At 41.7% G+C, this 24,713-nt stretch overlaps 1 protein-coding gene across 1 annotated transcript in view; it reads right to left on the minus strand.

The window, feature by feature from the left end:
• MAGI2 (membrane associated guanylate kinase, WW and PDZ domain containing 2) overlaps window positions 1-24,713 on the minus strand; it is a 748,620-nt gene that overhangs the window by 178,585 nt on the left and 545,322 nt on the right. The window contains exons 7-8 of the mRNA XM_063134211.1: window positions 14,723-14,780; window positions 879-1,000 (exon numbers count right to left, since the gene is read on the minus strand). Of these exons, the coding sequence (XP_062990281.1) occupies window positions 879-1,000; window positions 14,723-14,780 (180 nt within the window). The remainder of the gene's footprint in view (window positions 1-878; window positions 1,001-14,722; window positions 14,781-24,713) is intronic.

Raw genomic sequence — 24,713 nt, forward strand, 5'->3', positions numbered from 1 at the left:
GGTCATATTACACCCGCCACGACCCCCATCAGGAAGTGAGCGCATCAATGTTGACCCTCAACAGCACCAGCAGCACTTCAGCTGGCACTGGCGCTGCCGCCGCCGGCTCCGCTGCCGCTGGGGCCGGTGGCGGCATTGCTGATGGCTGCGCAAGTTTGCGGTCTTTCGGACTTGCGCAAACCGTGCACTGAGCGAAAAAAAAAGCCGCGGCGATCAGGCCGGTGTGGCTGCGCAACCGTGCTCGCAGTGGCAGCAGCACAACCGGCGCAAACTTCCGCCACAAATCGAAGGCAGGTGTGGATGATGAGGCGTCACGGCTGAACGGGAAAAGCCGCTTTCACCGCTCCTCAACGACGGAACACCCGGTAGGTCTAGCAAAGCCCATAGTGGAATATCCTGCTTGGTGTAGATGAGCCCAGAGAATCAGCTCCCGACATATACTCTCTGTACATTGTAAACAGCTATGTGCCTTGTTTACTTGTTGAGGTGATAGAGTGGAAGACCAACGAGCTACTCCCTTGCTTTTTTGGATGGTCCCTCCCTCTGGAGCTATACAAGCTATCATGGCCTCAATACTACTGTTGAGTAGTAACTCCAGTATAGCTACTTTTATTTGATCTTTCTCTGCTTCCATTCAGCAGAATGAATTTTACTACCTTATCTGCTTGTTCTTTGTTCTGTCTTAAATAGGCTGGAGAACGCAGGACAATATTTTTCTGGACTTAGGTTTGCTATGACACAATTTGAGAGCCTTAGGATGGGGAAATAATGGACCTTTCAATTTTATAATCATATATTAACAACATCGCTATAAAATAATGAAAAACTTAATGGAATAGTTTTAATTTTAAATATGGTGCACTGACATGATACTGTACCTCGGAAACCTAGGGCCGGCATAGGCTTGCTTCCAAGTTCTGCGTTGGGCATGGTACGCTGTTGTAGCTTCCTTTTTGCTTCCAAAACAGGATTTTCAAATTGTGTCCTTCTATTTATGTGGCTGAAAGATAAAGAAATTAACTGTCAATCAAAGCTGATCCTTTTTAAAAAGCCTTATTTTAAGTACAGTTATTGTTAGATTTCAGAGCCAAATCTTACACAACTCTACATTGCTGAGATGAAATTATTTGGAAAGTCCTCTAGCAGGAAACCATATAAGATGTAAGTGCTTACCAATGTAATTTTGGAAACTGCTATAGCTCAGTGGTAGAGCATATGAATTGCATGCAAAAATTTCCAGGTTCAATCCCTGGCATTTGTAGCTAGAGCTGCAAAATACTCCTTTCTGAAATCCAGAAGAGCCATTGCTAATCAGTGTAGACAACGCTAATCTATTTGGTTCAATAGTCAATAAGGCAGCTTCCTATGTTCCTAATAGGCACTGCAGGAAAGTTTTGCTGGGAAAGTCCACCATCAATGTCTCGTATCATTATCAGAGATATTAATACGGAGATCCAGTTTAGTGTAGTAGAAAGGGTGCTGGGCTTAGACAAGGGAAATCCAGGGTCAAATGCTATGAAGTTCAATAGAGGATCATTATTATTATTATTATTTATTACATTTTTATGCCGCCCAATAGCCGAAGCTCTCTGGGCAGTTCACAAAATGAGCAAGTCAGTACCTTCCCACCTAAGGTACTTTATTGTGAGGCTTAAATTCCTGTCCTTGGAAGAAGGGCAGGACACAGATAGATAAATATTGCAAAAATGCAGTGTCCAGGCTTCTCAATTGTAAGCACCTACAGTTAGCAGGATCATTAAGAATGGTGCAGCAAACAATGCAGCCATTCATCAGTACAAGTGAATAAGATTTTAATTAGGTAAGCAAATACTGATCCTGGAAAAAGTGAGAGCATAGTTAACCTACTTGCTGCCTGTTAGCTACCAAGCCATGTACAAGGTCATGCTATTATCTTACAAAGCCCTAAACAACTTGGGATCAGGATACCTAGCAGACCACCTTCCCATCCATCCATCCATCCATCTATCTATCTCCAGGCAACATTTACAATCTTCAGAGGAAGCCCTGCTCATCATTCCGAGATGAAAGAGAATGTCGTCATGAAGAACCTTGACAATGGGATTACTGTGCAATCTTGAACATGTTTACTTAGTAACAAGTGCCTTCGCACTCAATAGGACTCTAGAAAGTGCCTTTAGGATTTCCGTTTACTCGTGTCCTTACATTCCATTGTGTTCAATTAACTTAGATGCGAATAATTTTATCTGGATTGTCTCCTAAACCACAGAAAGTGTGACGGTTCATTAGCAGCCAAATGTATGAAACAAAATAGAGAGGCCACACAAAACCACCTTTATCGTTGAAGTGCTCCTGTGCTCATTTTGGATAAAAAACAAAATGGCGAGCGTGACGTACCCTTCATCCCAGAACATCGCGCGCCGTGTGTAGACGGAGGGGGAGGATCTTGTGATCGCCATATCGTGAGATTCTCCCCCCTCCGCTGGTAGGTCTAGACATGCCCACTGATTCCAAATGTGCTTGTCTCTAGGATACACCCAGCTACTGAACTCTGCCCAGATCAGCTTTTGCCACACTGGCACCAAAGCATAAACATCTAGGTGTGTAATGGTGTGCCAAAACCCAAACCAGACTGCTGTCAGGGCATGGCAATCTCATGTCCAACACTGCCCCACCATGGAATGAGGTGGCTGAAAATCAGTGCACGAAGACTGCAAACTATAGTGGCCACAAGTTCAGGGAGTTTTGTGAACTGGCCACGGAAAGAGAAAGGTGTCTTCAGAAGCAGAGCAGGGCACATTTCCCCCATTGACTAAATTTGCCATACAAAGGTTTGCAATCAAACTTTTTTTATGATTTATCCATTTTTATGACATAATTAAGACACTATACTATAATGGGATATTGTCTCCTTAAAAATGAAGTCATCTGTTAAACACCGGTAATAAAAGAATGTGTAACGCTGTCACTTTTTTTATAATGAAAAATGGGAAGCAATTTTCACTTCAAACCTATTGAGCTTAGACAGCAGATTAAAACACAGAACTTTATGCTGACTATAAAACCCTTTATGAACATGGCACCGCTGCACTTTTAATACCATTGGGGGTTTGCCATATTATTACAGATCTTGATTAGAACTCCCTTATTCTTTTTATTAATAATCATAACAATAAATGTTATAATATATAGCAGCATCTTTCTCAGCATTAAAAAAAAAAGCTGAGGAATGAATTATAATCATAGATGTTAACTCTCAGGAAGACAAATCTTTCCAGGTTAAAAGTTTCTCATTCTCTTTGAACTCAGCTGTTCCGACTTCTAAATGTTACCTCCTGAGTCCTTTAACCCAAGGGTGGGCAGAAAATAGAACTCCAGATGTTTTGGACTTCAACTCCCAGCATTCCTAACCATTGGCTATGCTGAAGTCTAAAACATCTGTGGATTTACCTTCTGCCCAATCTTGCTCTAACCCACCAGGAGCCAGTGTGAATATCTGGCACATGAATACACAGAATCCTTGCACACATCCAGATGTATGCTGCCTCCGCAGCCTCTGTTCTGGGTGTGAGAATCTGAGGGTGTAGGTAATAATTCGGTGCTGGAATCAGAAGAGGGTTAGGGCAGGGCTTTCCTCTAAAAACTGGGGTCCTAAAACAGACAGGGAAAGAGGAGGAAGTGTGTGTGTATTTGGAGAGGGGAGAAGGTGCAGTGGCCAAAAGCTCCCTCTATTCTCTGACAGACTGCAGCTTCTCTAGTTAGCACAATAGTTTGGGTGGCTGCGAGATGAAAACTCTTATGTGCCTCTAGCTCTTTGCAATGCTTCGGGCTCCTCCCTCCGGCTGGAGCTTCACACACTTCCCTCAGTCCCAGGATCTTGCCAAGGGGGAATTTCTTGCCAATGCAAATAGCAGCTTCAAAGGAGGGCTTGTCCTTAGGATGGCAGCAGTCAAGAAAAAGGGTTAAATTCTCCCTCTGTGCTTGCTCTGATCCAGTGACTTATTAATCCCTGCCAACTGATGCAACTTGCATTAAAAAATATCCGTGCACATTAGATGAAAAGACACACTGAACAAAGGTGCATTTAATGTTGTCAGGTTACCTCCTGGGTGTGTATGTGTGATGGAAGATTTTACTCTTACGGAACCCCCCTCAGAGTCCCACCTCTTGCTTTTTTCTCAGAGATAGGGGCCCGGTTTGCCCATAATGAGAAGCCACCGTGGATGAATTTCCCTGTGGGTTTATGGTGTTGTGGCAGCACCAACCATTTTAAATATTCAGAGCACAGCAGGGGCATGGTGGGAGCACACCCCATAGCTTCTTGTTATGTGTAAACTGGATGAGGATGAGTTGCTGGGGCAGTTGACAGGCCACCCGCAACCCTAAAACAGCCCATGGTTTCTGGGTGGCTTGTCAACCACCCCAACAGATCACCTTCACCAGATTTGCATGTAATGAAAAGCTATGGCACATCCCTGCTGAATATTCAAAATGGTGGCAGCTGCCACAGCAACACCCCCCACAGTGGCAGTGGCTTCATTTTACATGTGAACCTGGCCAGAGAGAGACGGGGGTGGTTTCTTCCTCTTCCAGCAGGGTTAAGAAGCCTGGTTCATCACCAGGACTTTCCTACAACACTTTTAACTCACTCTAACTCTTAAACCCAGTGCCTCCCCTCTTCAGCTGATTCTGCTATCCCTCTTTCTCCCCATTTCTAAAGAACACTGACTTTTCTCTTTTTTCCCTTTCCAAAGTTGGCTAGACCCCTGGATCCAGAATACCTCTTTGTTTAGTGAACACAAGCAACAAGCAGTTACCTCAAAAACTCCTTGACAAAGGCCATAGCTAGACCTAAGGTTTATCCCAGGATTGTCCTGGGGTCAAACCTGTTCATCTAAGTGCCACACAGGGCATCCAGTGCTCAGGCAGGAACAAACCTGGAATGATCCTGGGATAAACCTTAGGTCTAACTATGGCCAAAGTATCCTGGGACCTCATCTTCCTCATAGCTCTGTCTATGCTCTGTTGAGGTGGCTGCTGCTGCTGCTACTTCTACTGTCCCTGTCACTTCTGCTTATTCCATCCGGGCTTGGGTAGCACCAAACGCTCAATTGCCACAAACCACGCCCACCCCAGTTGTACTAACTCCCAGTCACAGTGAGAAGTAGAGGCAGGTGGCCGCCGTGACCAGACTTCCACAAATGTCTAGTGTACTTTAGCCCTTGGATCAAGAAGTTGAGGATTGTGTCTGAACATCAACTGCTGGGAAAAGAACTCAGTGGCTGCCTTGTATTCATCCTGTCTCACAACTTCATCTTCTCAAATGGAATTCCAGGTTCAGAAGCATTTACCTCTCCTGGTATGAACCTAACCATAAACTACAATCATCCTCTGAGGTCCTCCTCCAAGGGGCTCCTCTGAGGGAGGTTCAGAGGATGACAACAAGGGAGAGGGCCTTTTTGGTGGTGTCCACCCCATTACGAAGCGCTCTCCCCAGTGAGGTGTGCCTTGCGCCAATGCTCTCAAATTTTCAGCACCAGCCAGGCATTTGATAACATATATGGTATTTAACGGGCCATGGACTCTTTACTAATGATTGTTTATTTTTGTATGTAAATGGTTTTACATTATGTTATTGCATTGTAGTTTCAGGATTTTAATCTTTCTAAACCACACACAGAGAGTGCTTTGGCTAATGGGCCATATAGAAATGTAATAAATGACAGGCAAGGAAATACGCTGAGTGGATTGTGTGACTGCAGCTGGTGATGACAGTGAACTCTATGTGGAGCCTTCTTTTAGCATGGCATATAGTCAAGCATTTCATCTGCCATGCTAAATCCTGATCTGCATAGAATTCCACACATGCTGGCATCTTCCACCAGGGCGAGTTGAAATGGGCGGGTATTTTTAAAGTTTTCATCCTCTCCTCAAAAGCACTGCCTCCTTTTTGGGTATCCCCCCCCCCACGGCGAACACTACAGAGAGAAGTCATTCCATAACACTGATATCTTTTCGGCGCCAGGTTAAGACTTTTCTCTTCTCCCAGGCAGTTAACAAATGCTGAGTTTTTTAAACTGACCCCAGAATGGTTGTTTTAAATGATATTGCTGTTTTTATGCTTTTAAATTTTTGTATATTTGTTTTTAATGTTCACTGTTTTTAACTTTTTTAACTGGCCAGCGAGACCACACCACGCCAATCCTTTTACAACTTCATTGGCTGCCAATCCAGGTCCAGGCCCGATTCAAAGTGCTGGTACTAACATTCAAAGCCCTAAACGGTTTGGGGCCAGGTTACTTGAAGGAACGCCTCCTCCCATATGTACCTGCCTGGACCTTAAGATCATCTACAGGGGTCCTTCTCCGTGAGCCCCTGCCAAAGGAAGTGAGGCAGGTGGCTACTAGGAGGAGGGCTTTCTCCGCTGTGGCACCCCTGCTGTGGGACAATTTCCCCAGAGAGGTCCGCCTGGCACCTACACTGTACTCCTTTCATTGCCAGCTTGAAGACTTTTTTATTTTCTCAGTATTTTAACACCTAATTTAACTTAAATTCAAACTTTGCTGTTTTAATTCCGTATTTTAACCTATATCAATTTCTGCTGTGTGGTTTTATCCTGGTTGCGCTTTTTATATTGTATTTTGTATTTGTGTTTTTAGATTGTTGGTTGTTTTATTATTATTATTATTATTATTTATTTATATAGCACCATCAATGTACATGGTGCTGTACATAGTAAAACAGTAAATAGCAAGACTCTGCCGCATAGGCTTACAATCTATGCTCTTCAGGGTTTTAATTTTTGTGAACCATCCAGAGAACTTCTGTTATTGGGCGGTATATAAATGTAATAAATAAATAAATAACACTGATTCAGGGAGGGGGCATGCCGCCCAACATACATTTTGGCGGCTTTCCCCTCCTTTCCTTCCCTACTGGAGTTCAGGCACCATCAATAGTGCTCCATTGTGAGCCACTTTGCAACTCCAGTGGGCTGAAACATCAGCATCAATTCCCACCACCACCACTGCTTTCAGATCTGCCATTTTGTTCTTATCAATAGCGATCTCATAGCCCCAAAGGTTTGGCGACACGTCACCACGGGCAAATGATGTTAATTCAGAACAAGGGTGACGTTTCCTGAATAGTAATTCCACCCTCAAGTTTCTTTTCCTCATGCCGAAAATGTTCATGAGCAAAAGATTGCCTCAGCCCTGAGTTATCACAGGATCTATTCTGCATGTCCTGGATGTGTTGGGACACAATAAAAATATTTTCTAGCAGAAGCCGTGCATTGAAAGAATTGTTGGATTATACTGATTGGAGACATGCGCAGCAGTATATATCAAAGACTTTCCTCAGAATATGGAAAAGAGACTAAATCTAAATTTGATATAGAGAAGAATTATAAAGAAAACTTTTAAGCAGCCCATGGACTCCACGTATATTTTGCTCTTTAAAGCAAAATGAAAAATGCGAACAGAGGTTAAATGTACCACCTTCTGTCAATAATTAGATTTAAATTAAATGTATTTCTTTTTATGTATTTATTTTCCTTTTCCTTTTCATTCTTTTGGTTGATTTTGTTTTGGAAAATTAATAAAATTATAAAAAAGAAATAAAAAGCAGACAGTATTGTTGGATTGGGCTCTAGATGGCTAACTACAAATTACACAAATACATGAATAAATGAGTTCTTGCACTGGTTTTTAAAATGACCCTCAATCACCCAGATGAGGAGAATTTAGAGTAAAGATGCAGCAGACCTTGGGGGTACTTAACTCTTTTCTGAGTTGCCTGTTCTGCATGCAAAATGTCCCTGATTCAGTCTTTGGCTGGGAAAGTCTCTTATCTCAAACCCTGGAGAGTCATGTAGACAATACAGAGACAGCGAGACCAGTGGTGTGACTCCATATAAAGCAGGCTACAAAAAGGCATCTGTTTAAATGATTCGGAGTGGAGAAAGAGCAAGTGGGAAAGATTAAACAATCTCCCTTTCCATTTTCCATTCTAAGAGCCTTTCTGCACAGACATTTATTGTGTACCTGTTGATTCCTAACTCGGTAGTTTGCAGGTGCTTTACACAATGTTGTTATCCTCCAGGGCTTCTTTAGTGCTTTGCAACAATTTTAGGTTGGTTTTTTTTTTTAATGAGTAAAGTCTGGTATATCCGTAAATGGTGGCATGAAATCTTATGTTTTCTGCACAATTCTGCTATACCACACCACCACCTGGTAGTTGTGTAATGGAACACACAGAAAGGCAGAGAAAGGAAAACTCCGGGGGAAAAAGCCATGTGTAAAGGAGCTGGCCTTGATCCCACAAAGAATCCAGAAACAGACGCCTCAATAAAGTGACAGGTTTAAAGCCTCATGTAGACACCCCCTAAATTTCCCCCTCCTGAAGTAGCTTTTCATTAAAAAAAAAAACCCCATAGCAGCTCTTCGCGTGTAGTTAGCCCTGGTGTCAGAAACAATTAAGCAGCACATAGGCTTTTATGACAAAATAAATTTGACAGCAAAATTGGAAGCTGCTAATAGAAACCAAACTGCTTTTAACAAGTCTGATATGTTGATGGGAACAGGGGCAGGGGAGATGAAGGATAAATGGATGTGATCTCATAAGGAGAGTAGGTAATGATTTACCTAGCAGGGCTCTCAATTTTTCCAAGGAGCAACATTGACGTTAATTAAAGAAGAGGATATTTTACTCAGGCGTTTTTGTCATTCGCTATACCGTGGGAGATTCTAAGCCCTTTGAGCATAGCTTCCTAGAACTAAAGTATACAGATGCCTTTTAAATTTTATTTTCATGTCCTTTTATGGTTTTGTTTTTTCTTCATTAGATAAGATATGAAAGGCAAATATGAATACAGTTAGGGTAGTACTGATTGAAAAAAAAATCTATATAAAAAAAGCTTGTGGTAGATTCAATGTTCAGTATTTCAGGTACTTTTGATTTTCTTTCATGAGCACCTTCTAATTTGCAGTGTTTGTAGTCATCATTGCGTTTTCCTTCACAGTACACTTGTAAGGAAGGTCACTGCAACAAACATTTTTAAACATGGGAAACTGAGTCCAAGAGGTTGTGATTATATATAGGCCAATATAATGTAGTAGGTAACAGACAGGAATATAATGTGATTTGGACTGGTAGACAGGTAACCTACCGGAACCTCACATAATGCAGTCAACTATTCTACAGAAACAACTTTTGCATAGCTTTTGGGTGCCAAAGACGAGGACTGTATAATTTGAGAGGACACATTCTGCAGTGAAATCTATCTTGGTTGAGGGAGGAGTCCCAAACCTGAATGCTGGTCTTAATCCTTGACCTTGATGAAGAGGAAGGACACCAGCGATATAACTGTGCTCCCATTAGGAAGCCCTTTGCCACAACGAGGCTAAATAATCCATTATATGTTCCCCCTTCCGTTTATTAACTATCCTCCCTCCAATTAACAAGAGTTGCAAAACTGCTCCAGGAATTATGGCATGGCTGTGTTGGTGTGTTACAGTTGCTAGCCAGTTCACAGCTGCCTTTTCACCCTTTTCAGTTCAATCCTACGCATACACCGTTTCTAGGGTGCAAATCCCACTAACACCAGTGGTGTTCTAGTAGCACTTTCTTAGCCCACAGAAGACAGAGGTCTACCTGCTGTGATTAAAGCTTTATTGAGAATAAGATAAGGCTCCTCCCTCATGGCCTCAGTACTGGAGTCCTGCTTCCAGTCTCTTTGCAGTCCCCCATAGGATGGAACTGCTATCTATTCTAACAAGTGGGACATGCTTCTGAGTAGGTACACAAAGGATTCTACTCTCAGGCCATGGCTAGACGAGGGGGTTGGAGTATGACGATCATCGCCCTGGTCTACATGTGGTGCACGACATCACGGCCACCATTTTGGATTTTTTTAAAAAAAGGCTCAAACGAAAGGTAAGTTTTTTTTTATTTAAATGGGCACAGAGCTCCTGAAGAGCTCTGTGGCCTATGCCCAGTTCCCAGGTCCTCACGGTTACTCGTGAGGAGCCAGGACAACCTGCGATGCTCGGCCACACGTTCCGCGGTCTTGGGATCATCCCAAGACTGCAGAAAAAGTGGGGGGAAAGGGTAGGGCGATATCCCGGCCAAGGGAGGGATCATCCCTCCCTGCTCCCAGGATACCCTGTGCATCATGTGGACGCACAGGGATGATCCTAGGGCAATCGCCGGGATATCGCCTGGTCTAGCCATGGCCTCAGTCTGTGACACTCTGAAAAGCTATGAAATGTTCTCTCAAGCTATTAAGTCATAGGCGAAAAAGGTATATTTAGATTTAATTGGGTGAGAAAACTTCTAAACCTGTGTTCTGTGTTCTACAAATGCTATGCCTGTCTTCAACCTAAGACAGACACTCTTATGATATAGGTTTGTGATTTTCTATGAAAGCCATCTTCCACTGATATTTCTCTCTTATAAAGTCTATGCAGTAGCAGATCACCTTGTATTTCCTTCTCTTTTACAGCTTGCAGATTTGAAATAGAGACTCACTGAAGTAAGATAATTAATTTTCTCTATTTATGGAAGCAATTTATCCGTACTATCCACTTGCACACAGAGCATGGTTGATGGTACATATACATAAATCTTTCTAAAAACATGAATGCTGTTAGGAAAATATTAGAAGCATCGTTTCCCACGGTAATTGCTATGTGAGTGAGTGTTTAAAAAATTCAGCTTACATGAAATTAAAACTCTTGCACTTCTCAGCAAGGTAAACCAATTCAAAAATGGAACCAGATAGAGTAGAAGGTTTCATTTTATTTTCCTCCTTTGCAGGCATTAGCTGACTGTGGACGATTTAGAAATGTATTTAACCAAGGAGAAACAGGTGGAGGAGAATCAGGACTGAATGGATCAGATCATAACCAGGGCATTTGTTGTCCCATCCCTTTAGTTGGCAAACATGCTTTGTTCCTGGTTCACAAGATTATATTCAGGGTTAGATATAGACTTAGTCATATTTAGAGTTGATTAATTGAAATCAATGGTAGTTAAGCTTGTCATGAGTAATTTAAGTTCCATGGATTTCATTGGATCTACTCGAAGCATGACCACTGAGGCCGTTTCTACACCTGCCTTTCCCCCCAGGATCGTCCCGGGATCATCCCTGTGCATCCAAATGCCACACAGGGCATCCCGGGGCCAGGCAGGGATGATCCCTCCATTTGCATGGGATAATCCTTAGGTGTAGAAAGGGCCTAAGTACAGAAGCAACCCACGGTGACTGCACCACCACAGGCCTGCAGTACTTCCTTCTTTGTGACGCACATGTTTCATTGCTTAGAGGCCCATTTCCATTCCAATTAGAAACTTACAATGAATTGAGGAGCGGAGTTAAGGGGGAACTTTCAGAACTGGGAATTTGACAGCACTAATGCAGGACAGTGTTACATTCAAACTTCACGCAAGAGTCAACGAAGAGTCAACAAAAAATATGGCCAGCCCCAAACAAGACATTTTTAGATCATATGGGCAGGGGGATAACCAAATGCAATTTCCAAAATTATTTATTTCTTGTTAAATGAGTTTAAAATAAAATATTTTGTATAGGAAAAATTGTTTCTGTCTCTTAGAGGGTTTTTTTTTTTAAAAAAAGAGAATTTGGTATTGTATGGTCCAGGGCGTGGCTTACTTTTAACATCATATGTAAGGAAACAGAGTGGACGTTTCCATCAATGGAGGCTGGTGGCTCTGATTTCAGTGGGGCTGTGAATCCATTACAGGTTTTAGTCAGAATCTCTAAAGGAGCCATCCAAGGGGGTGAAATCTATTCCCCAAAATAGGTTCAGCACCTTGGACAACTCCTTTAGCATTCTGGATGTTTCTGACTGAAATCCAGAGCGGATTCACTGCCCCACTGACATTGGAGTCACCAGCCTCCACTGGTTTCCCTCTAGAGTGAAGAATAATCTACACTTTCCAAATGCCACACTTTGGGTGAATATGTGGCTCACTGGAATGATAAATCTAAAAATATATATTTTCTTTCTTTCCACGAAGCTGAGTAACTTTGCCCCTGAATTTTCTCTTGTATTTGGTGGAATCTTTAAATAGCTTCAAAGAGCCATTTTCAATGGGGACCAGGCAGGCTGCTGTGCTTTCAGTGCAAATATTTCATGTCCCAATGAGGTCCCTGTTAAGAATGTCATATTGGATCTTTCCTGGCATTGTTGCACTTTTCATAAAATTGACAACCTCACATGAGTCCACAGCCCAAAGATTTCCTTCATCTTTGAAACATCGGTGAATACTCCATGGAGAGGAGCAGCCTAGTTTTTGGCAGGGGGATGAGAAATAAGTATGCTTGATCAAGGAATGGGCCTCCAGAGGGGACTGGATGACTTAATTCACTTTTCATATTCACATTTTTTTTTTAACATCAGCTAAGTTTTGCATGACTTGAATTTTTGAAATGCACACATGCTTTTTTTGGAACTGATGAATGCAGTAAACATTCAGGAGCATGTGGGGAGCAGCAGTCCTTCCAGTATTCTGTGGCTTTGGCAGGCAGCTGTATCAGGTCACCTACTGGCTGCTACCAGCTTAACTGCAGTGATAAATGTCCTGGGGACAACCAGGGCATGTCTACACCAGGGGAGGGGAGGGCGAGGATCTCATGATATGCTGATCAAAAGATCCTCTCCCTCAGCCCACATGGGCCGTGCGATGTCCCGGGCATTGCACCAGTCCTGGAGGCCCTTTTTTTTTACATACAGAAGAGCTGGAACGCACGAGTGCTCCAGCGAAAATTACAAGGTAAAAATAAAGATAAAAACCACCAACCCTGCTCCCCTCCCCACCCCCAGTGGGCACAGAGTGCTTGAAGAGCTCCATGGCCCATGCCTGGTTCCTGGCTCCTCACGTTTATTCATGAGGAGCCGGGATGAAACTGGGACAGCTGCCCACACCTCCCGTGGTCTCGGGACAATCCCGAGACCTCAGGAAGGGTCAGGATAAAAACTGTCCCAGTTATCCTGGGGAAATGGAGGGATCATCCCTCCCTGCCCCCGGGGTCCCCTGTGTGTCCCCTGTGTGTCATGCGATCCCCGGGATAAGGCATCGTCTAGACATACCCCCGTTCCCTGAAATGTCTGAATTTATTAAAGCCTAATGCTTTTCCTTCCTCAGGGGCATTTGGCAACCTGTAAAAGTAAACTCCTTAGGGATCTCATTGTAGAATCAAAAAGGTTTCAATTCAGTAATGAGAGAGCTCCTTAGCTCTCTTATTAGAGAATCAAACCATTTTTTATTCTGTAATGAGAGAGCTAAGGAGTTTCATTTTGCAGGTTGCCAAATGCCCCTGAATCAGGAAAAGTGTTTTCCAAAACAAGTTGGGCCTTTATAAATTCAGGCACTTCTTAGAATTGATTCTCTCCTAGTCATGTGCTGCATTACAAGGTTGCATGAGCAGATGGTTGCTCTCTCAATGGAATGTCCCTATCATCTCCCCCTGACCCCCAAGTTTGCTACAGAGGGTCCCCCAACCCATAGGAGCAGATTGGGGGGCATGCTTGGGGTTGCAGGGGGAGGGAAATCCATTTAACCAGGGACTTCCCTTCCTCTGGCGGAATGCCACCATTGGATCCAACCCATTATCGACATGCTATGGTTTTTTGAATAAAACCTGAAGTACAAATAGGTTGAACAGCTTCAGAGCCTTTCAGTGAAAAGCTATTGCCCACAGACTAGGGATGTCAGAGCAATCCATCTGGGGGTGAAGTTTGCTGGGCTTTCATCAGCTGATCCCCACCTCCCGACTCTGGCTTGCTTACCTGCAAGCTGGCCCAGATCAATCTGCATCAAGCCAGGCCAGCTCATATATTTTTGGAGTTTTTAAGCACTATTTAAGAAAATTGCAGCCATAACTGCTTAATTTTGCACAAACTGTACTTACAATTCATGCAGAATTAAGCATATTATGTTTTCAACTTGTGCAATTTATTTATTTATTTATACTTATTTATTTATTACATTTTCATACCGCCCAATAGCCGAAGCTCTCTGGGCGGTTCACAAAAATTAAAACCATAATAAAACAACCAACAGGTTAAAAGCACAAATACAAAATACAGTATAAAAAGCACAACCAGGATAAAACCACGCAGCAAAATTGATATAAGATTAAAATACAGAGTTAGAACAGTAAAATTTAAATTTAAGTTAAAATTAAGTGTTAAAATACTGAGAGAATAAAAAGGTCTTCAGCTGGCGATGAAAAGAGTACATTGTAGGCGCCAGGCAGATTAAGCAGATTACAGCCAAAATGTGCATAAATTACACAAATTGCAATTCATGTAAATGGTGATTTTAAAAGAAAAAATCTCAGAAAGTTCCCAGCTTTTTTGGGGGGAAAGCCCATGGCTTGGCTCACAAATGCAAGCTGAGTCAGGAGCTCCAGAAAAACCCAGCAAGCCCCCAAAAGGTCGGATTTCCCTGCAACAGCCATTCCTACCACAGACCGATAACAGCGGCATCTTATAATATGTGATTGGGTACAGAGCAAGTAGGGAGGCAGTTCCCCAGATTCCCACATTAAAAGTAGGCAGCTGCCTTTCATTGGGCCTTCAATTGCCTCAGCTGTTGCAAGGTGTACAGGAAAAACCGTGGGGCGTGCACCTTCTCAACCCGAAGCACTGCATGGGACATTAACAACAGTTTATGCAAGATTAATAGTCAATTAATAATGGACTTGGAAACTTACTCAACATAATAAGTGCCATAAATGGGATCATCAATTTTCTCCCAGCCATATGGTAGCTCTGAAAAAGAAAGAGTAATGCCTCTCAGTCAATACAGCACAGGATGCTAAAGTTTCTAATATAAACAAAAGACTGATGTTATCGAGTGTGGCAACTGCGCAACAAAGTTAAATATAGTGCTCAAAACGAATGCCAAATTGTAGACATTGTCCATGGCGGTTGCAAGTAGAAAGTGGCAAGAAACTGCAGGGTGATCACAATCTGAGAAGAATATATTCTAGCTTCTCTCTTACTGTGCAGTTGTCTCTGCCAGATATAGTAGCACATCACTGGGATATTATTGTCCAGGGAAATTAGGAAGAGTCTTTTCCACATAAGAAACCCTATTTGCCATAGATGACAAAGACTAAGAAAATTGATTATCTGCCACATAAGCCCTGTAAAAAACACATCTTCATGATCACTACAAGAGAAATATTCACAATTCAATTTAAAGACAATGTTCTATGATACTACAGATTGTATGGTGTGTTTCATCATTTTTTAATGTAATCTGCCTAGACAACCTTTGTTAATGAACGGATAAAAAATATAATATAATATAATAAATAAATAATGTAAACAGAGCTACCTACAGCACAGGCTATTTACTGAAGGAAGATTACAATAACGGGGCTCAACCAGAGTATCCAATTTTAAGAACTGCAGGTTATTCTTTTAGAAAATTATAATGATGCCATCCATAAAAAGCTGCAACTTTGTTCCGTGTAACGAATTATGGAGAGACTGTGGAAGAAGAGGGTTGGGGTTCTGCAGAACACCACCACCCCCAGTCCCGTGAAAGATCTGGAGAAACCTGCAACAGATCAAAGTCTGCCTGGGGAGCTCAGTAACAGATATGCCTCACTGGGGCTCTTTGACCCAATCATGACTGAGCTCTGCCTTGATCTACAACTCTCTCCCTAGTCCTAGGGTGACCATATGAAAAGGAGGACAGGGCTCCTGTATCTTTAACAGTAATGTAGGAAAGGAATTTCAGCAGGTGTCAATTGAAGTGGGTGAAATTCCCTCTTCATCACAACAGTTAAAGCTACGCTAGCTATAGTAGAGTGGCCAGATACAAAAGAAAGCAGGGCTTCTGCAGCTTTGTGATGAAGAGGGAATTTCACCCTCTTCAATTGACACCTGCTGAAATTCCCTTTTCTACATTACTGTTAAAGATACAGGAGCCCTGTCCTCCTTTTCATATGGTCACCCTACCTAGTCCTCACCCAGGGTCCCAAGAGAAAGGCAGCAGTGGATCTGGTAGGAAATTCAGAATGGCCAAAGAAGCTGATAGAAGGGTCTGCTCAGGAGAACCTACACAGGGGAAAGAGTCTACTCACTAGGAGGAAAAAGACCCAGCTGCAAGCAATGGACCAGGAGAGTGACAGGACAAGGAGCTATAGCCTTTGGTCTCCTCTGAACCTTTTCTGGGTTAACAGCTTCCATTTGAACACCTTATTCCCATACCAGGTGCAGGCCATGGACAGTGATGTGACCCCTCTAACTCATGTTGTCTTTCTACACTTTGCAAATAAGAAAGAAATTTCTTTTGCTGGGCAGTGAAAGCCCAACCAAAACATGCACTACCCTCAGACACCTTTGAAAGTTCATCTTTGAAAGTTTTTCTTCACCAACAGAAGAACTAGAACCATTTCCTTTAAAACCACCACCACCACCTCTGGAAAAAGCACAAATTCAACTAGTAAAACAGTTCTACTGGACCCTGACTGTAATAAAAATTGTAGCACTCATGGCAATGTTATCTCCTAGACATTACTTATTTAACCCTGGCAGTATTTCTGCCTCCATTCCCAAGGTAGGAGAATCATTGCAAATAAATTGAGAGCTCCCAGTTATATTCTCTGAGTACACGTTTTTACGTACGACTTTAATTATCCATGAATGATTTAATACACACAGTATTAATTACAATATTGCATTTCAGCAAATTTCGTCATTGACATAATAAATATAAGTCCTTAAGATAAAAAGAAAAAAAAAACTTATTTTTATTGTTCCATTATGATTGTTATTCGAAATCTTGTGTAAATATAATAGCCAAAGTGGGGTGGTGATGGTGGCATTTTGTGAACATTTTCTCGCTCTGCAAAATGCACCCCCTTTTTCAGAGATTTTTTTTGGGGGGAGGCGTCATCTTTCATAGGGTGAGAGCCACAGAAGGAAGGTGCACCACTCTGTCAAGATACATTTGGGCACCCCAAACCTAGCATTTAGCGAAGCTACATGCCATTGTGAGGACCTTCTTAACCCTAAACGGTTGAAGGTTTGCCAGCTTTTTGGATCTGAAAAATGTTGCTTATTTATTTATTTATTACATTTCTATACCGCCCAATAGCCGGAGCTCTCTGGGCAGTTCACAAAAGTTAAAAACATTCAAAGTATAAAACAACAGTATAAAACCATAATATACAATACAATATAAAAGCTCAACTGGATAAAAACAGCAGCAATGCAAAATTAAAACACCAAGTTAAAATTTATTTATAGACTGTTAAAATGCTGGGAGAATAAAAAGGTCTTCACCTGGTGTCTAAAAGCATATAATGTAGGTGCCAAGCGAACCTCCTTAGGGAGCTCATTCCACAGCTGGGGTGCCACAGCAGAGAAGGCCCTCCTCCTGGTAGCCACCTGCCTCACTTCCTTCGGCAGGGGCTCGCGGAGAAGGACCCCTGAGGATGACCTTAGGGTCTGGGCAGGTACATACGGGAGGAGGCCTTCCTTCAGATAGCCTGGCCCCAAGCCATTTAGGGCTTTAAATGTTAATACCAGCACTTTGAATCGGGCCTGGACCTGGAAGAGGACCTGCTTCCTCTTCCTAGTAACATGAAGTCTTTGTGCTTTTAACCTGTTGATTGTTTTATTATGGTTTTAATTTTTGTGAACCGCCCAGAGAGCTTTGGTTACTGGGCGGTATAAAAATGTAATAAATAAATAAATAAATAAATAAAGCCAATTCGATTGTGATGGGTATATGATAATGTCACTGGGATCAACGGAAGCTGATTTGCTTTTTTTTTTTTTAATGAAGTCAGCTTTCATTGCCCAAAAGGATTTTAGGGTGGTGCATGTAAAATGGCGATGTCAGAGAAATTTGTTTGTGGTGGTGGTGGACTACAATGACTAGCCCCAAGCGTTTCATTTCATTCCTGCTGCAGTGCCCAACTTGGTCTGTAGTGAGTTTGGCCAGTTTGCACATTTTCTGGGCATTTTGTGCATTTTTTTCATAGGTTCCGCAATTTGCACAAATTTCTGAGCAAATTTGCGCAAATCACAGCAGTAATTTGCAGAAACTGTGCAGAAATATGTGCAGATTGCAGCACCTGCAGGGGGAAAAGCGCAAAAACTGTTTGTGGGAAAGCCCGCAGTTTAGCTCACAAGCACAAATCAGATTTTACTTGCCACAAAACTCCATTGAGTCAACAAAAGAACCAGATTACCCCGTGACGGATATCTGTAACATAAAAGGCCCTCAATACAATATAACACAATAAAGTACAATAAAACAAGCTAAACTTTAAACATCAAAAGTTAAAGCAGAGAACATTCGCCATCAGTGATAGGGTAACACAGCTAAATCTGATTGGCTGCATGGTGACAACACTATTACTACAAAGAAAGGCCATTTTCAAACAATAAATAGTGCCGAAGTTACCACTGATTGAGGTGCAAAGAGTAACTTTTGGGGGGAGGAAATTCTCATCTCCCCAGCCCCCACTTCTTGCCAAAATTATTATCCACAGCATTTATCAATCTTAGAAAATTTATAACCCAACTTTCAGCCCCCATAGTGGTTCTGAGGTGGCTTCTGTGTTAAAAATGCAAAAATACAACAACAACAATAATAAAAACAACAACAACAACAACAACAAAACCCACAGAATGCATCTAAATGGCTAAAGCAAGAGAGACATATAAAACAGAGAAGTAGATCTCACACATGGCCTGTTTCTGAAACACAGTTGAGAAACAATCTAACCCTGGGTTAGTTTGTTATAAAAACTACCTCTGTCTGAAGATGGATGCCATACCAATTTAGACTGAAGAAAACGTGTGTGGATGTCCAACACTTATTAACCCCACAATGACCACCAGCAACATGAGTACTGGGGTGTCTGGCTGTGCATTCATAGTCCAGGCTTGTTCATGTAGCTTCTTTTTCCCACATGCTGTGATTGTGTGATAGATTTGCAATCCTTGTAATCAATCCTACCTATTTCCTCCTTCAGTAATTTATAGGATCTAGATATGGGTCAGGAAAAAGTGTGTCTTATGAAAACTATACTAAAGCTGCAGCGTACTATCTAATTACGGCCACAAATCAAGCGCCATATTTTTGTATTCTGACCAAAATTCCTTGCCCACTTCTTCCCATGGCAGCCCCTCCAAGCCCAAAGTCGCTTCACAGAGGGTCAGGCAACCCTGGGCCAAATCTACACTACTGTATCTATACCGTTACTTATGGCAGTAGATGACGTCAGTGGTCACATGTCGTGGTATTTCTAACATTGTATAGGTAGGTTATATAGCGTTTCACCTTTCGCTGCAATCCTCATGTATTGTTATTTTGCTTTCAATGTGCTCTGTTTTTTTGATGCTTTCCCTGTCGCATTGTGAAACTAATGTCACATGATCCTCCACTGGGCTTCCTGTTTGAGACAACTTCCTCTCCGCGCCCTCAGCAACCATTTGTTTTCCTTGTGACTGAAAGCAAACAGCTCCATTAAGGCTCTGGAGAGGATGACGTCTTTCTTGCTCATTTACTTGTATCAAAAGGTATGTTTTAAAATTGGTTGCTAACAGCTGAAATAGCCTGCATTTGGTATTTTCTGCATTTGGCAGAAAAGACAAAAAACGGAAGTTGGAGGATCATAGAAAGGACAGTCTGGTCATTGGAAGGATCAGGGAAACGAGGAAGAAGGATAACAGACAATGGGGCAATGAACAGTGTGCTCAGGTACAGCGTTACAAAAAAAGGTAATTAACGCTTCTGAGCCCCGTTACAAAGAGTACCGATAAAATTAATAATGGAACAAAGGCAAAAAATATTGTTATTAGCTAGAGTGTAGCTTCGCCCCTGGTGAATGGGGAGGTGTTGAGGGCAAATCCTCAAAATTTGAATAGAGTCTTTCCATTCATGGAAGACAGATCCTGCATCCAACCCATCACATCTCATTTGGCCCAAAGTGGTTTGATTACTGAAGGTATATAAAAGAAGAACCAAATCTGATGTAAATGCAGATAAACATTTAATGAGTTGGGAATATTACGAAGGACCCAGATCTTTAAAAGCATGGGTAGAATCGCTAACTTATTACATCCACTGCAGTTGTAGGTTTGAAAAAGATTAATTTTTAAGTATTACTGTTGCTGATCCTTTAAATTCTTCAGATGGATGTGTGTTAATTTTATTTTTTCTATCCACATTGTAAAATGTGAGCTATATTTAATTAAAATTCCATGCAGAGCAGTAAAACTGAGTTAGTAGAGCTCAAACTCTGGGCTGGTAGCTGAAGGATGCAAGATGAGTTTTGCACAGCACAGTTTTACCGCAGAGATCGTGTTTGAAGAGTTGTCTCCTGTGTTTGCTTTAAGGCAACTTGCAATTATTTTTTCCCTATCATTAAATAATGGCACAATTTCTGTCTCTGCAATGAAATCCAAAGATTACAAAATGAACACCGCTTTTATGTTTTGAAGAAAAGCAAGGTAGGCATTTTCCAAATTTGGAATGTAGACACTGCATTTTCTATCATTAGTTTGATTTAGTGCTGAGTATCAGGAAAATTGTGTATGCACGCACCCACAGAGGCCCAGCCCTCCAAACTGGAGTAGACTCTTAGGGAGGGACACCCAGTGTGGTGTAGTGATGTATAAGGCTGTCCCTGCTATAGGCAGAGTGAACTGGCCATCTCAGGCAGCGCATTTGGAGTGTCGTGAAAGGGCAGCAAACTTTCTTATTATTGTATTTGTATTGACAAGGATGGAAAGAGATGTTAATGGGATTTTCTGTCTCATGTTCCAAAATAACTGGGCTTGCTTTAGATACCATGCACCTTGAAGGGGTGGGTGGGTGTGGGTGGGTCATTTGCTGCTGAGATTCAGGCAGTAAATTACTCTGGTGGCATGTCAAGACGTGGATCAAGGAGAACAAGGTTCAAATCCTCTAACCACACTCTTTCAGCCTAACCTACCTCACAGGATTGCTGTATGCATAAAATGGGAGGGGGAAATCACATATACTGTCTTTAATACCTGGGAAGAAAGTCAGGATAAATGTAATACCTAGGTTATAAAAAATGACAAGCGAATGTACTGTAAGTAAGTTTGATATGGAAGTATTCTTCTTATATGAGGTGCTAGTTTTCTTTTAGTGATATGTATATGAAATAGTGTGAAACTTCATTAATTATCCTGCAATTGGCAAGAAGGACCTCGGCTTTTATTAAGGCTGAGATGCAGTAAATCCAGTCAGCTCTAACACTTGGAATGGTTCACAGCCTTATCTGTAAAATGCTTACTGTAATCAGTGTCTCTGAGGAAGAAGAAATTATTTTCATGGTCTAGCTTCGCATCTCTTCTCAGCTATGAAGCAAAATAAAAAAAAATATTTTAAAAATTGGGTACTGTTCTGCATATTGCAGTCTCTCAGCACAACCTACCTCACAGGGTTGTTGTGAGGATGCCATGTGACAGACCCCTGCATTATATGTGCTGGACTCCTTGGAGGATGATAAATATAAATGAGAAAATGTTGCCATTTATTCTAACAGGAGTGCTTCTGTTCAGGACTCCAGCGAGTCTGCAGCTAGTCTTGTAATGCCGTTTGATGCTCAGGATAGAGTGTGGTGGTGGGAGGTTTCTGGAAGAGAAAGAGGGGAATTTGGGTTTCTGACCTGGTTGGGTAGCATATTATACGGCAGACTAGGGGGTTCTATTGTGGGTTTGAGTGCAAAACAGTGGCTGGAGGCAGAAAGACCGTGGAGCCAGATGTAGCCTGGTAGCTCAGGAGATGAGCCCAATTTCCTGGTGCACCCCATGAGTCATACATCAGGATGTCTTCCATATACAACTACAAATCTACATCTGGCTTATTATAGTTTAAGGATGCTTAACAGCCTCACCTTTTTTTAGTCTGTTGCTATTTAACAACAACAACAAGGTGCCAGGTTAAGACTTTCCTCTTTGCCCAGGCATATGGCAGCACATCTTAATCACCCACATGTTTAGTTTGTTAACGGTTTTGAATGCTTTATGTGTGTATGTTCTGCGTTTTAGAATTTTAAATTTTGTGTACTCGTTTTTATCTCAATTTTAGAATTTCTGTAAACCGCCCAGAGAGCTCTGGCTATGGGGGCGGTATATAAGTTAAATAAATAAATAAACAAACAAACAAACAAACAACAACAACAGGAAGAAGAACAAGAGGAGGAGGAGGACGAGGAGATAAATGGAAGTTAGAAATCCTTGTTGATCTGTTCTAAACATCCAGCAATCTAAAAATTGATCCCGATCTTCTACCCAGTCTTATTTATAAGCTGTTAAGGGCTTGGCCAAGGTTTCCCATTTCTCTTCAATTGTCAATTCTGGCAACACTTCACAGACCATCACTCCTTTCTGTCCCCCCCCCCACACACTTTCACTTTAATTTACAAACTACTGTTTTTCTACATATCTGGGGAGTGCCCCAAGTATGCAGAACCCTGAGCTTTGTCGGCTTCATTGCCCAGCTAATAAGTATCAATATGAACAAGTGGGTACCTGCAACAAAACGTTGCAATGTATTCTCAGCCCTTAACAGGAGCAATCTTCTTCCAACCTTTGTTTAGAAAAGTAAGTGGTTGGTGCTAAGCATTTTTTTTTAGAAAGTGTGACGAGAGTAACATACTATCCCCTCCCGCTTCTACAGTATTTTAAAGTTCTGGTTTTCAAACTTCCTCTAAGGGAAGTTCGGAGGTTGGAAAAAAGGCAGAGGGCCTTCTTGGTGGTGGCCTCCTCTGATTGTGGAACACTTTCCCCACTGAGGTCCACCTTGCACCAACATTGACATCCTTTTGGTGCTAGGGTGAGATTTTGCTCCACTCCTAGGCATTTGTCAGCAAGATTTAAACCAGTCCTGGGATTTTTTATTATTGAATGTTTCAAATTGTTTTGTATGCAAATGGTTTTTATGTTTTATATTGTATTTTAAGGTTTTACTCTTTTGTAAACTGTCCAGAAGGCTTTGGTTATGGGTTGTGTAAGAGCTATTGTCATTTATGAATGTTGAGGATTGCTGTGCTTGAAAAGTAGGATGAAAATCTGATGACACACGTTTGCCTCCTTCCAATTAACTATATTCTTCTAAACTACTCTCCTTATGCAAATAAGCATTCAGGATCTTTTAGAAATAGAAAGCTTATTGCATAGAGCAACAATGCAATAACCCAATATTTCAGAATTGATCAAACTATTTCCCCCTCTTATTTTCTTCAATTCATTCAAAGGATTCCGAAATTAGAAAAAGATTTTTATGCCCAAAGTCCAGTGTGTGCAATAAAAGCCATTTCACTTCATTCATATTCTCTTATGTACACTTTCTCCTTGCATCATAGAAACAACACATGCTCAAATGAAGCATACTTGTCCTATAAATGCCTTTCAGCTTTAATAAATTCAATGGTGATATCTGAGGTTTATTTGGTTTGACAACTACATATTATATCCAAATTAGAGTTGACTAAAAATATTACTATCAGTTTTAGATATTTCTTTTCATCTTCTAGAATTGCTTAAATAAAATGCAAAAGCAATCTACACAGCAGGAAATGATTTCCTCAATGTTTCAGTCTTTTCTACAACTACTCAATAAAACATAGAACTGAAAATTTGCATTTTGCACAGTGAAAAAGCAATTCTTACGGTTTTCTGTGGAACTTGAAGATGTGCATTAAAAATCACATGGGGCTGGATCCAGAGTTATAGGAGTGGAAGTCTGCTATTATTATTATTATTTATATAGCGCCATCAATGTTCATGATGCTGTACAGAACAATAGGGGTTTGCTGCCTGTTCCGTCACACTACAATCTTGAAAAGCTCCTCTTTAGTGTCAGTAGAACCACCAGAATCTCACGGCCTGGAACTAGGGCATGGAAGGCTGAAGTGGTAGAAGGGAATTGGGGAAAATTGAGCAGAGAGCTCTTGCATGAGTGGAGCAAACAAAACACAGAAGAATCTTCTCCAAATCTACATACCAAGGCATTGAAAATCTCTCCTGGGCACAACTATGATGAGAACCAACACATATCCCCCATAACAATGAAATAAAAGAAGATGCACCTGAACTAACCGAAGCAGTGCCATGGAAAATGTCCCCACCATAATTCCCCACCAGTCCAGGCACACAAGAGGAGGCTTCACTTGTTTTACAGCAAAATTAACCAATGTAGTTGTTCATGTGGCAAGACACTGGCTGTGTTCTGACAACACAATAATCAATGGTGGGTTAATAGTCAATTCCACGGCTGATTATTGAGAAGGTACTCCCCACACAATATTGTAACCTTCTTCTGACTGGCCTTCCTTCTTCTCACATCAGTTCGTTGGTTTCTATTCACCATTCTGCTGCTAATATCATCTCCTTGGCTCATCGCTCTGACCATGTTACTCCACTTCTGAAATCTCTTCATTGGCTTCCAATTCACCTCAGAATCCAATATAAGCTTCTCCTGTTGACTTTCAAAGCTTGTCACAGTCTAGCTCCTTCTTATCTTTCTTCTCTCATCTCACACTAGTGCCCCGCTCGTGCTCTTCACTCATCGAATGCCATGTTTCTTACCCGCCCAAGGGTCTCTACTTCTCTTGCTCGGCTTCGTCCATTTTCTCTTGTTGCCCCTTACGCCTGGAATTCTCTTCCAGAGGATTTGCGGTTCACGAGTTCAATTACTGT

This window comes from Elgaria multicarinata, chromosome 9 (genome assembly GCF_023053635.1).
Source record: "Elgaria multicarinata webbii isolate HBS135686 ecotype San Diego chromosome 9, rElgMul1.1.pri, whole genome shotgun sequence".
NCBI classification, from domain to species: Eukaryota; Metazoa; Chordata; class Lepidosauria; order Squamata; family Anguidae; genus Elgaria; species Elgaria multicarinata.